The sequence below is a fragment of the Vulpes lagopus genome, chromosome X (assembly GCF_018345385.1).
Source record: "Vulpes lagopus strain Blue_001 chromosome X, ASM1834538v1, whole genome shotgun sequence".
NCBI classification, from domain to species: Eukaryota; Metazoa; Chordata; class Mammalia; order Carnivora; family Canidae; genus Vulpes; species Vulpes lagopus.
In genome coordinates, this window is record NC_054848.1 from 120,902,273 (window position 1) to 120,914,593 (window position 12,321).

Sequence of the window (12,321 nt, forward strand, 5' to 3'; positions counted from 1 at the left end):
GTCACAGGACCTTCTCGTCCGAGGAAACCCTCGTCCCCATTAAACGGCCCCTCCCGTCTCCCCTTCCCGGCCCCTGGCGGCAGCTCCTCCCCTTTCTCCACGGATGTGCCCGTCGTGGACATCCGATGCCAAAGGGGTCGCATGCCACGTGGCCTCTTATGTCAGGCCGCCTTTACGGAGCCGAGCGTCGCGGAGGTTCCTGCAGGAGTCGGGGCGCACATGGGTGCTCCCCTCCTCGTGGCTGCGTGATATCCCACCGTGTGGCTGGACCACACGTTCTTTTTTTTTTTTCTTTCTTTTTTTTTTTTTTATGATAGTCAGAGAGAGAGAGAGGCAGAGACACAGGCAGAGGATAGAAGCAGGCTCCATGCACCGGGAGCCCGATGTGGGACTCGATCCCGGGTCTCCAGGATCGCGCCCTGGGCCAAAGGCAGGCGCCAAACCGCTGAGCCACCCAGGGATCCCCTGGACCACACGTCCTTTAACTGTTCGTCCTCTGGCGGTCCCCTCGGGCCGTTCCCGCCTCTGGCTCCTGTGAACCAGGCTGCCGCGAACACGGGTGTACACGTCTTTGTCCGAGTACATGTTTCCAGGGCTCTTGGGCATATTCCTAGGAGTCGAGGTGCTGGGTCCTCTGGGAACAGAGTTTCCCCTTTCGGGGAGCCACCAAACTGTTTCCCACAGGGGACGCATCATGTTCTATTGTCACCTGCCGCGCATGAGGGTTCCAGTGTCTCCTCGTTCTCACCAACATGGGTCCCTCTGCGTCCGTTAGGACTGTCACGACTACTACCATCGTCATAGCCATCCCAGTAGCTGTGATCTGGGGCCTCTCGGTGGTTGTCTTTGCGCTTCCCTGACGACTCGTGATGTTGGCACTTTCCCATACCCTCCCTGGCCATTTGTGTGTCTTCTTTGGAGAAAAAGCTAGTCCAGGCCTTTGCTCATCTTCGATTTGAGTTTTTGGGTTTGATGTCACTGAGCTGGAAGAGCCCTTGCTGTACGCCGGGTACCAGACCCTCACCACACCTGATTTCTAATTACCTTCTCCCCGGCCGAGGTCCGTCTTTCACTCTCCTGATTGGCTTTTTTTTTTCTTCTTTTCATCCTCTTGACTCATCCCTGGATGCACAAGCGTCTTCCAATGGCAAAGTCCAGTTCATCTCTTTATTTCTTGTGTTGCTTGTATGGGGTTTCTCTTAGGGGTGATGAAAATGTCCTAAAATCGACTGTGGTGACAGTTGCACGACTCCACATTTTTCTTAAAGGATTTTATTTAATTATTCATGAGAGACACAGATAAAGAGGTAGACACACAGGCAGAGGGACAAGCAGGCTCCAGGGAAGCCGATGTGGGACTCGATCCCCAGACTGGGATCACGCCCCGAGCCGAAGGCAGAGGCTCAACCACTGAGCCACGCGGGCAGCCCACGACTCTACCTCTTAAATGGGCTAATTGTGTGGTGTGTGGATTAGATCTCAATAAAGCTGTAATGAGAACGAAACTGGGGGGAGCGTGCAGCTCCGCCTCCAGGCCCCCACCCCCGCCCTCCACTCTGCCCACCTAGCTCCTCACTTCCTCCAAAGCCACCTTCTAAAACACGAATATTCTCCCCCAAAACTCTGCCCAGGCACAGACTCCCCAGGTGCAAAGGCCACCGCTTTGCAGCAGTTGTCGCTGCAACTGGGGGAGGCCCGGGGTTCATCTCCTCTCCCTGAAAGGAAGAGGGAGGCCCGGGGTTCATCTCCTCTCCCTGAAAGGAAGCTGTCCTGCCGCATCCCAGTGGGTGTGGCAGCTGGATTTGGGGCCCCAGCCCCCTTCGTGTGCTTCCCTTCCCCTCCGGCAGGCGCAGTACCATGCCCAAAAGCCTGATTCCTGTAGTTGGGCGCTGGGCTCCAGCCCTTGCTCTGCTCTTGGCCAGCGTGTGAACGTCGAGTTACTCCTCTGCCACAGACTCAGTTTCCCCTGCACGGAGACACCAGAAATACTTCCCTCCTGGGAATGTCGTGAGATTTCCGTGACTGAATCCACAGAAAGGCTGGAGTCCCCACCGGCTCTTCCTGTGATGGTGACTTCCCGCCCTTCCCCAATCTGTCTGGGGCTCCCGTTCGCCCTCCGCCTGCTTCTGGTATCCTTGGTGCCTTTGCCCCTTCCTTTCTGCACCTGAGTCCCACCAGTCCCGCCATCGTGGGCTCGCCAGAGCTTATGCCACCGTGGCTTCTTTGTCATGGCCTCGCTCCATGGAGTGACAGTTCTGCTGGTGTCCCACACTCTCGCCCTAAAGCCTAGAGGGGCAAGAACAATGTGCCTCAACTCCCAGAGTCCCTGTGAGGCTGGGGTGAGCTGTGCACTCTGGGGTCTCCTTGCCTACACAGGTCTATGAGTTTCCGGCTCCTGGAGCTGCCAGGACAAAGGACCATAAATTTGATGGCTTAAAAGCATAGAAAACTGTTCTCTCAGAGTTCTGGAGTCCAGAATTCCAAGACGAAGGTGTGGGCAGGTCCGTGCTCCCTTCGAAGCTGCCAGAGGAGGATCTTTCCTGGTCTCTCGCAGCAGTCCTTGGAGCTCCTCGGCGCAGAGATGTGTCACCCCATCTCTGCCTGCGTCCTCACGCTGCCTCGTCCGTGTGTGTCTCTGTCTCGATGTCCTGTTTATGAGGACACCGCTTAGTGGACCAAGGGCCCACTGCAAACCAATATGACCTCATCTGAATTTGCAACAACCTTCTTTTCAAATAAGGTCACATGCTGAGGGGCTGGGAGGAACGTGAAGGCGTGGGGGGACCCCGCTAGGCCCCGCAGAGGCAGGACGCGTCCTCCCTGAGAAGCCTCTGCCACGCAGGATGGACGGCTCACACTGAGTGGCGCCCGCTGAGACGGCCTGCTGGTCCAGCTCCCCTCGCCTCATTGACACCAAGCCGTGTCGTTCTGTCCCCCCCTCCCCCCAGGTGCAGCAACATCTTAAACAGCCACGGTGAACTGCGTGGCTTTCGCCCCCGGGACCGGGATGACATGGTGAAGAAGATCATCGAGCCCATGGCCTGCGACGGCCTGCGCACTATATGTATTGCCTACCGGGACTTCGCCGCCGCTCAGGAGCCCGACTGGGACAACGAGAACGAGGTCGTGGGCGACCTCACCTGCATAGCCGTCGTGGGCATCGAGGACCCCGTGCGGCCCGAGGTAGCCACCTGCCTCTCTGCGGGCGGCCCAGGTGGTTGGCTGGGTGGAGGGGCAGCCCTTCTTCCCATCCGGCCTCCGCGGCGTGGCCCCTTTCTCCTGCCTGCCCTGCGACCGCACGACCTCCTGCTGGAGTCCAGAAAGGTCAGGAAAGGCGGGCAAGGGCAGGGCCTCGGAGTCCCCCAGGTCGGACCTCCCCGGCACACTCGATCCCCCTTGCCCTCCCGCCCTTGCTCATGCTCTGCCTCTACCAGGTGAGAGGCGGCGCCGGTAGGACCTCGAGGGCTGTGACACCCGCAGGACTGATGGAGTCAGGGAGAGGGAAGAGTCAGGCGCCACTCCCAGGGCTCTGGTTCAGACACACGGGTGGATGGCAGTGCTGTCACTGGGCTGGGAGTCCGAGAGGACACAGGTCTGGGGGGCGGGGGGCAGTCCTCAGTCAAGGGTTCAGTTGGGGTCAAGTGAGGTTCGGGGCATCCCCGTAGAGATGTCAAGGGGTAGGCATCTGTAGGAGTGGGGAGCTCAAAGCAGAAGATCCTGGCGGGGGAGAGATTCCGGAAGCATCCTTATCTGAGGGATGTCATGGAGTGAGCGTGCAGCTGAGACAGATGGGGGAGGAGGCTTCAAAGAGACTTGTAGGAAGGGTCCAGATGGGAAGCTGGTCTGCGTAGATGGCTCTACCAGCAGCTTTTCTGCAGAGGGAATGGAGAAACTGGGCAGAAGCTGAACAGGCCGTAGAACAAAGGAACACAGGGGCCACTTGTCGGTCCCCAGGGACAGGAGGTCCCTAAGAGAGGGAGAGCCGCGGGGCTGAGCCCAGGGTGGAGCGCCCACGGCAGTGCTAGGACACCAGGCCCCATGGGGACCGTGCAAGGTGCAGGCGGTACAGGTTGCCAGAGGCACGGAGGGACCCTCTGTCTCCTCCCGAGGCCTCTCCGGTGGCACCCGTGTCGTGTCAAAAGCAGGGCCACCCCTGGGGATGCACGGTCTTGGGCCTTTCCCCTCTTCGACCCAGAGAGGAGGGGAGGCACAGACGAGGAGGCCGAGTCACAGCGCTCTGCTCCCCTGGCATAGACCCGAGGGCCTTCCCCTTCTGGACGGAGCTGCTCACCGCCGCCCCCGCCCCCCACACACCCCTGCACGGCCGCAGGCCCCTGGCTGGTGTTCAACGGTGCTCCCAGGCTGCTGGGTGTGGGAACACCCCCGGGACCCAGGGGGCATCGTCCCTGTACTCCCAGGACCCTGGCCACAGCCATCTCTGTACCGCCGAAGGCAGCCTGCCCCCCTTCCACCTCAGCCGCCCGTCCACTTGCTCCGTCTCCCCTAAGGAGGAGTGACAGGACCTTATCACGTGAAGCCTGTGGCTCTATGTGTCTCAGATTTTGTATTGTCGTAGAAACGAGCGGGCTGGGGCGGGCGAGTGAGAGGTGCCCAGAGCTTGGCCACAAGCCTGCTGATGGCCAGGAGCCGGCCCTGAGTCAGGGCCCCAAAGGGACAGGCCTGCCGTCAGCCCTGCCATCTGGCAGGGTAGCTGGGGACAGAGGTGCCTTCTCACTCTCGCAGAGCTGACACAGCCACCTTGCCAGCCAGCCTGGTAACCAGGGCCCCTCCTGGCTCGGCGGCTCGGCAGCTCCGCGTCTCGTTTCCCAGTGGAAAATGGGGTTGACGGAGCCGGCCGATTTCTCTGGTCGCCTTTCCAGACACGACTCCGGTGGTGCCCCCTCGACAGCGCAAAAGCTTCCAGTGCCATCTCCTAGCCCTCTTGGTGCTTGGAGGCCTGGGTCTGAGTCATCGCCAGTCCTGGGGCCCAGCTCCGTGAAGCAAGCACCCAGGGTTGGGGAGGGGTGCTGGGGCCCTGAGGAGGCACCCTGCCCGCTGCGGACCAGGCAGCAGAGGAGACAAGCTGTGTCTTCCCCGGATGCCCTCCTTGGGGACCACGATGGGGGGAGGGTGCCGCACATCTGGATGGCACAGAGGGAGAGGGAACAGCCCAGACACAGATGGGCCCGGCCTCAGTGACTCTCTCGTCTCTTCCAGGTCCCTGAGGCCATCCGCAAATGCCAGCGTGCTGGCATCACGGTCCGCATGGTGACTGGAGACAACATCAACACGGCCCGGGCCATCGCGGCCAAGTGCGGCATCATCCAGCCTGGGGAGGACTTCCTGTGCCTGGAGGGGAAGGAGTTCAACCGGCGGATCCGCAATGAGAAAGGCGAGGTAGTCCCGGGCTCGGCGGCGCCCCGGCCTCAGTACAGGGTTCTGGCTGTTTGTCCCCCGACCTCTGCCCGGCACCCCCCACCCGGGCTCTGCAGCCTCTGTGTGCTTCCCCCTCCCAGATAGAGCAGGAGCGGCTGGACAAGGTGTGGCCCAAGCTGAGGGTCCTCGCCCGATCGTCTCCCACCGACAAGCACACCCTGGTCAAAGGTAATGGGGCTCGCCCCGCCACGCCCCACCCCTCCCCGAGGTGCCGCGCCCGCCAGACTCCCAAAGCCCAGCTCCAGGGCCTGCCTAAGAGGTGGGGTCCTGGGCTGCTGCTGGACATGCCCCCCCCCCCCCCGCACTTTAGTCTCCTCGCCAGGAAAACAGGGGGTAACGAGGGCTGACAGGCCAGGGCTCACTCCTCTGCCCCTCCTGGCTGACAACCTGGGTGGAAGACGCCAGGACAGGATGGCCTCTCGCTGTAACACATGGGGAAACTGAGGCACCGGGGAGGGAGACACTTGTCCAAGTCCCCCGGTGCTGAGCCCCCTGCCTCTGCCCCTTTGCACCATCCTGTCTCATCTGACGGGTGTGGGGCCGGGGCCGGGGGAGGGGGCCGGGCCGCTGTCAAGGCACAGGGACTGGACCGCGAAGGTGACAGAAGCGCAGAGGCCGGGGGGGCCGTCGGCACGGTGGCAAGCCCGAAGGGCTTCGTGAGTCACCAGCCCCCCACGGCGCCCAGGCAGGAGCCCCGGGCACAGACGCCCCACTCTGCGTTGCAGGCATCATCGACAGCAACACGGGCGAGCAGCGGCAGGTGGTGGCCGTGACCGGGGATGGCACCAACGACGGGCCGGCCCTCAAAAAGGCAGATGTGGGCTTCGCCATGGTAAGCCACCCCGCGCCCGCCTGGTTTGCCACACCAGGTAGCGTCTTATGTCTCGAGGACGTGAGCTTCGTGCAGGAAGGTGGGAGCTGGTGTCGAGGCCTCCTCCTCTCTCATCCCAGCCACTTGGGCCCCCACAGGCTCTGCGGGGCAGGGGACAAACGTGTGATTTGTTTAAAGGCACTTGGTGTGGGGATGCTCGAGGTGACGCTGGGGGACTTGGCACTTGTGCACCCACCTCAGCCGGGCCTGGGTCATTTGAAGTGACCTTCAGAAAAAAAATAATAATAAAAAATAAAATAAAATAATAAAATAAAATAAAATAAAATGAAGTGACCCTCAGGCCCAAGTGTGATCACCACAGCCCCCCAGACGAGCTTGTCCTCTGTGTTGCTCTCCTGTTGCTTCTGTGGAGCTAGTATTGCCGTAAAGCCCTGAGCCCGCTGCCCGGGTGGCAGGGTGACGAGGCGCGCTCGGTGGCCAAAGGCGGAAACCCTGTGAGCCCCTCTCCCCGCCTGGCACCACAGTGGTTGCAGCGCACCGTGGGCGGGCGCCAGGGGTACAGGCCAGTCCTGCTCAGAACCCCGGGCCCAGAAGGGGACCAAGCCCCAGCCCCCAGGCTCGGTGAGAACCAGCCTCGGGGCAGCAGACAGGGTGTGCAGCTTTGCCAGGCCGCAGCTGTCCGGGCACCCGGGGCTTTGAGCAGCAGGGACGCAGGTCCTCCTCCAAACAGCTCCGTGCAGGCCGGGAAGCCCTGTCCCTGCTCTGCCGAGGGCGCCCGGCCCGGCGCTCACGGAGCTCCTATGCAAGCGGCCCTGGCACGCTCACACCGCACGGAAGGCTGGTCGGCGGCCACGCGCTGGCGGCTGGGCCCCGCACGTGATGCCAGAGCGGTGGCCATGGTGGCGGCACCCTCTGTTTATGAGCCAAGACCCTCACCTTGCCGTGAGACCACCTGCCGCCGTAGGAGAGGCCGCGCTGCGCGACACAAGATCCGTGTCTAGCTGGTGGGGAGGCTCGTTTGGAAGGGAGGCCGGGCCGGCGGCCCAGGTGGCGGGGCTGGGGAAGGGGCCCGTGGACACTGTGCGTGTCTCCGCACCCCCCAACCAGGGCATCGCAGGGACTGACGTGGCCAAGGAGGCCTCGGACATCATCCTGACCGATGACAACTTCACCAGCATCGTCAAGGCGGTCATGTGGGGTCGCAACGTGTACGACAGCATCTCCAAGTTCCTGCAGTTCCAGCTGACGGTCAACGTGGTGGCCGTGATCGTGGCCTTCACCGGCGCCTGCATTACTCAGGTGGGCACTGGGGGGTGCCGTGCCCGAGGCCGACCCCGGGCTCGCCCTCCCACCAGCCACGGAGTCTGCAGAAGGGGGCGCTCCCCCCCCCCACGCCAGTGCGACCCCCCCCTCCCAGGAGTGTGCGGGCGAAGAGCCCTGCCCGAGGGCTCGCCGGCGACAGCCAGGTCTTCTCTCCGCTGCACGTTGTTTTTAACTGACATGGAAATCACAGGCTACAAAGGTCGCCATCTGAGAGCACTCGCCGTTCAGTGGCATTCGGTGCATCCACAGTGTGTGCAACCCCTGCCCCTGTCTGGCTTCTGGACATTTTCACAGCCCCTAAGAAGACCCCATCCCCGTCCCCGTCCCCGTCCCCGTCCCCCAGTCCCTGGCACCCACAGGTCTGCTTTCCATCTTTACACACTTGCCCGTTCTGGAACCCTTCGTGCAAATGGGACCAAGTAACACGTGGTCCTCTGTGTCTGGCGCCTTTCGGTGCGCATCATGTTTTCGGGGTCCATCCATGCGATGGCTTGGATCGGCACCTCGTCCCTTCTGGTGAGACCCGTGCTCCGTCGCATGGAGCGAGCGCCTCTCGTTTGTCCCTGGCTCCATCGATGGGCACTGGGGTCGCTTCCACCGTTCGTGGGCTGTGAACACGCGCGTACAAGAGTTTGTGGGGACCTCTCCCTTCTCGTGGGGCTAGATCCGGGAGGGCCAGTGCCGGCTCCGATGGGAGCTCCGTATTTAAACCCCCGGAGGAGCCCCTTCCCCGTTTTCGATGGTCCAGTTCTCCCCCGTAGTGAGTGTCCAGAATCCGCGTCCCTCTGAAAAGTCTTCCTCATGGAGACAAAGTCCACATCGCATACGCTGCCCTATCGTACCGCTGGACGCGCACCGCCCGGCAGCACCCGGTCCATTCACGGCGTCGGGCCCCACCTTTGCCTCACCCCGATGCCAGCCTCCCTGCCCCCAGCTCCCCACACCCACTCATCTGCTTTCTGCCTCTGTGGATCTGTAGTTCTGGAAATTTCAGAGCAACACAATCACCCGGAACGGGGCTCTCTGTGTCTGCCTCCTGCGGGGCTGGTTTCTCACCAGCACAGGGGGGTGAGGAGAAAGGTGCGGGGGAGACCCTGTGTCTTCCCGCCCCTTGGGTGCGGGTGGTTGGGAGAGCGCCCGTTGCAGGGGCCGGGGCTGCCAAGCTCCTGCTGACAGTTGGGACCGCACCTTCTAGACCACTGCCACCAGGTGACACAGGGAGCACGACTCCGAAAACGCACCAAAAACTCGCCGCTAACCTTAACGACAGGGACGGAGAGGTCACGTTTGTTTCTTTAATTTTATTTATTTATTCATGAGACACAGAGAGAGAGAGAGAGACAGAGGCAGGGACCCAGGCAGAGGGAGAAGCAGGCTCCATGCAGGGAGCCTGACGTGGGACTCGATCCCGGGACCCCGAGGTCACACCCTGGGCTGCAGGTGGTACTAAACCGCTGAGCCACCCGGGCTGCCCCAGGTCATGTTTTTTCTGGGAGTCAGATTTGCCGCATGTCCTGCCAGGGACGCTGCCCCCAAGCCGACTTGGTCGCCGGGAGTGGCGGGCCGGCGGGCCTCCCGGCCCCGCGCTCGGGTGACTGCCTCCTCTCCACAGGACTCTCCCCTCAAAGCCGTGCAGATGTTGTGGGTGAACCTGATCATGGACACGTTCGCCTCTCTGGCCCTGGCCACGGAGCCACCGACCGAGGCGCTGCTGCTGCGGAAACCGTACGGCCGCGACAAGCCCCTGATCTCTCGCACCATGATGAAGAACATTCTGGGCCACGCGGTGTACCAGCTCACCATCATCTTCACGCTGCTGTTCGTCGGTAGGTCACCCGCGGAAGGGTCGGATGAGCACCTCGGAGCCCCCTCCCTCACCTCCCTGCCGGCCCTGTCTGCGTGCCCCCCCCCAGGGGTCACAGGCGCCTGAGCAGCCGAGAAACCGTCCACTCCCCAGAGAACAGACAGCATGTGTCACCCTCCACCCAGAGCCAGATCGCGCTCACCCATCCACGCGCCCCGCGACCATCTCTCCAGGGGACAATGAGCAGAGCCCTGTTCGAGGAGGGGGATCGGGAGGAAAGAGAGGGAGGAGAGGGAGAGCAGGAGGGGGAGGAGGAGGAAGAAGAAGGTGGTAGAGGAAGGCAGAGAGGAGGAGGAGGGGAGAGGCACTAAGGGTCAGGAAGCGGGAAGGGGGCGCGGGAAGGGGGCGAGGGCAGGAGGGGAAGGCAGTTGCGGGGGGAGGAGTCGGGGAGCCCTGAGCCTCAGCAGTGGCAGCTATGCCCCCCCTCCCGTCTGCCTCTGTGTCTGGCACTTCCCCTGATTCGCAGCGGGGCTGGGTTTGCTGGTCCTGGCCCCTGTCCCTCATGTCAGGGCGCCCTGGGCAAGTCCCCAACGACAGCTTTTGCTGCCGGACAGCAGTCCCGGAGAGGGGGGCGCAGGGGGTCTCTCGGGGGGCCTTCCTCTGATGTCCTGGGAGCCCAAGCGCCCCGTGGCCTGGCTGAGGGCCGTCGCCTGGCCGCCCAGGCTTAGGGACAGGGCAGAGAGGAGGCCCGGCCTGCAGCCTGCTTCCTCCGGGGCCCACCCGTGGCTCAACCTGGCCTGAGCGTCTCCGTTCCTGCCCTGGGGAGGGTTTCTCACCTGGGGTTTCTCACCTGGCTGCGAGTCAGGTTGTGGGGTGAGACTCCTTACTTGCCCTCAGCCGTCCTGCCACAGGGTTGGGGCTGCGTGTGCCCCCGGCACGGCCCCCCCGGCACCCCTCAGGTGATGCCGGCAGGGAGCCGTGTCCGCCCAGGGCTTGGCTCCCCTCACGCACCCCTTGGCTTGCAGGGGAGCTCTTCTTTGACATCGACAGCGGGAGGAATGCACCCCTGCACTCCCCACCCTCCGAGCACTACACCATCATCTTCAACACCTTCGTCATGATGCAGCTCTTCAACGAGATCAATGCCCGCAAGATCCATGGTGAGCGGAACGTCTTCCATGGCATCTTCAGCAACCCCATCTTCTGCACCATCGTCCTGGGCACCTTTGCAATTCAGGTAGGAAGGGCGGCCCCACTCTTACAGCAGGTGGGGGCGCAGGGGCTCTGCCCCGGGCCCGCAAGGGGCCCGCCCGTCCCGTTCTGCTCTCCCAGCCCCTGCCCGCGTTCCCTGGGACCCCGTGTCCTCTGTGCCCATCTTCAGAGCGTCCTGGCCTTGCCCTGGCTTCACCCGCTGGGTCCCAGAGAGCCGGAGAGGGCCTTACTCGGGACGAACCCCCTCACAGTCCTCTCCGAGTCTGCCGCTCCCGTTTCCAGCATATGATTCCTTGGTGAGGGGCCACCAGAACCCCCGAAAGTTCCTCGGGATGCGCTTCCTAGCTCCGGTGCTGACACACCAGCCTCTGCCTGCCCCTTGCTGCAGACAGGCTGGCCAGTCAACTCCCGAGGAGAGGCTGAGCCTTCAGAAATGGGGTGTATTAATAGAAAACACGAGGCGTAGTGAGGGCAACAGGCCAGCACATTTGCTCCTTACAGGAGCTCCTCGCTTCCCGAAGGAGGGGGCCCCCGCCGTGGGGGGACCACCCGCGGAAGCACCTGGGTCAGTCAGGAGGCAGAGCAGGGAGCGGGAGCCTTACTGAGGCTTCTTGGGAGAAACTGAGGTGGGGTGAGCAGGCTGAGGACTCACGGTATGAATGATTTCAGGGCTCTGGGGGCCACAGGGCTGCCTCTGCTTGTCTGGGCCCTGGCCCTGGGTCAGGCAGGCAGGGGCAGTGGCCTGGAAAGGAGAGCACAGTTACAGGGGTGGCTGGGCCGTGGGCCCGGGATTGGTTGGTCTTTATTGAAAAAGCTCACCCCACGGAGGGCTGTTCTTCCCTAGGAAGGGGCCGCGGGGCATCAGGTGGCCCGGGCAAGGCTAGCGGGGCATGTCCTCGGGGTGTCCGGATCACGGCCTGCCAGCACGCGCGCGCAGGGCAGGTGTTAAAGTGTCGGGTCTAGAGAAGCTGGAAATGTGGCCGATCCATCCACTGAGCCCCGGCCAGAGGCCCGTCTGCCTGGGGAACCAACAGCCCCTGTGACCTCTGACAGGGAGGGGGGCTGGAGGGCGGGCCCTGAGTGCTGGAGGAGGGGCCTCAGTAGCTGTGCCCGGCTGGACCTGCCTCCCTCCCACCCCACCCCTGCAGATTGTCATCGTCCAGTTCGGTGGAAAGCCCTTCAGCTGCTCCCCCCTGTCCACGGAGCAGTGGCTCTGGTGCCTGTTCGTTGGCGTTGGGGAGCTGGTCTGGGGACAGGTGAGTGTCTGCCTTGTCGCCTTCCCCAGCCCCACGCCTTAGCTGTGTCCTCCACAACAGCACCAGAGAGGGGCACGATGCGGGGGGATCGTGGCGCCTCGGGGCCCATGCATCCGGTGTGTTCACAGCAGGGCTCAGGCCTGGGCCGTGTCACCACTCGGGGCCAAGGCCGCAGGTGACAGTGTCAGCACAGGAAAGGCAAAGGGCCATGGCTGGGATGTCACAAAGCCCCAGCAAAATCACCCACCACTCCCCTTTTCATGGTAGAAGCCAAAAATCGTCCCCTAAAATGGGGGTGGCTTGGAAAGTACCCATATATTTGAAACTAAACAACACTCTGCGAAATTCTCCGAGGGGCAAAGAGAAAGGGTCAAGGGAAGTGAAGAAATACTTTGAGATGATGGAAGGTGAAAGTCGGACACCTCAAGCCCTTGGCAGTTAAAGCCACGTGCGGCGGG

General features: G+C 62.7%; 1 protein-coding gene across 4 annotated transcripts in view; it reads left to right on the top strand.

Moving 5' to 3' along the window:
* The window catches only part of ATP2B3 (ATPase plasma membrane Ca2+ transporting 3), a 62,646-nt gene that overhangs the window by 30,194 nt on the left and 20,131 nt on the right, over positions 1 to 12,321 (top strand). For all 4 annotated transcript variants that reach the window (XM_041741991.1, XM_041741987.1, XM_041741989.1 and 1 more), the window contains exons 12-19: positions 2,949 to 3,183; positions 5,218 to 5,397; positions 5,517 to 5,604; positions 6,162 to 6,268; positions 7,376 to 7,567; positions 9,204 to 9,417; positions 10,421 to 10,632; positions 11,756 to 11,863. In XM_041741991.1, the coding sequence (XP_041597925.1) occupies positions 2,949 to 3,183; positions 5,218 to 5,397; positions 5,517 to 5,604; positions 6,162 to 6,268; positions 7,376 to 7,567; positions 9,204 to 9,417; positions 10,421 to 10,632; positions 11,756 to 11,863 (1,336 nt within the window). The remainder of the gene's footprint in view (positions 1 to 2,948; positions 3,184 to 5,217; positions 5,398 to 5,516; positions 5,605 to 6,161; positions 6,269 to 7,375; positions 7,568 to 9,203; positions 9,418 to 10,420; positions 10,633 to 11,755; positions 11,864 to 12,321) is intronic.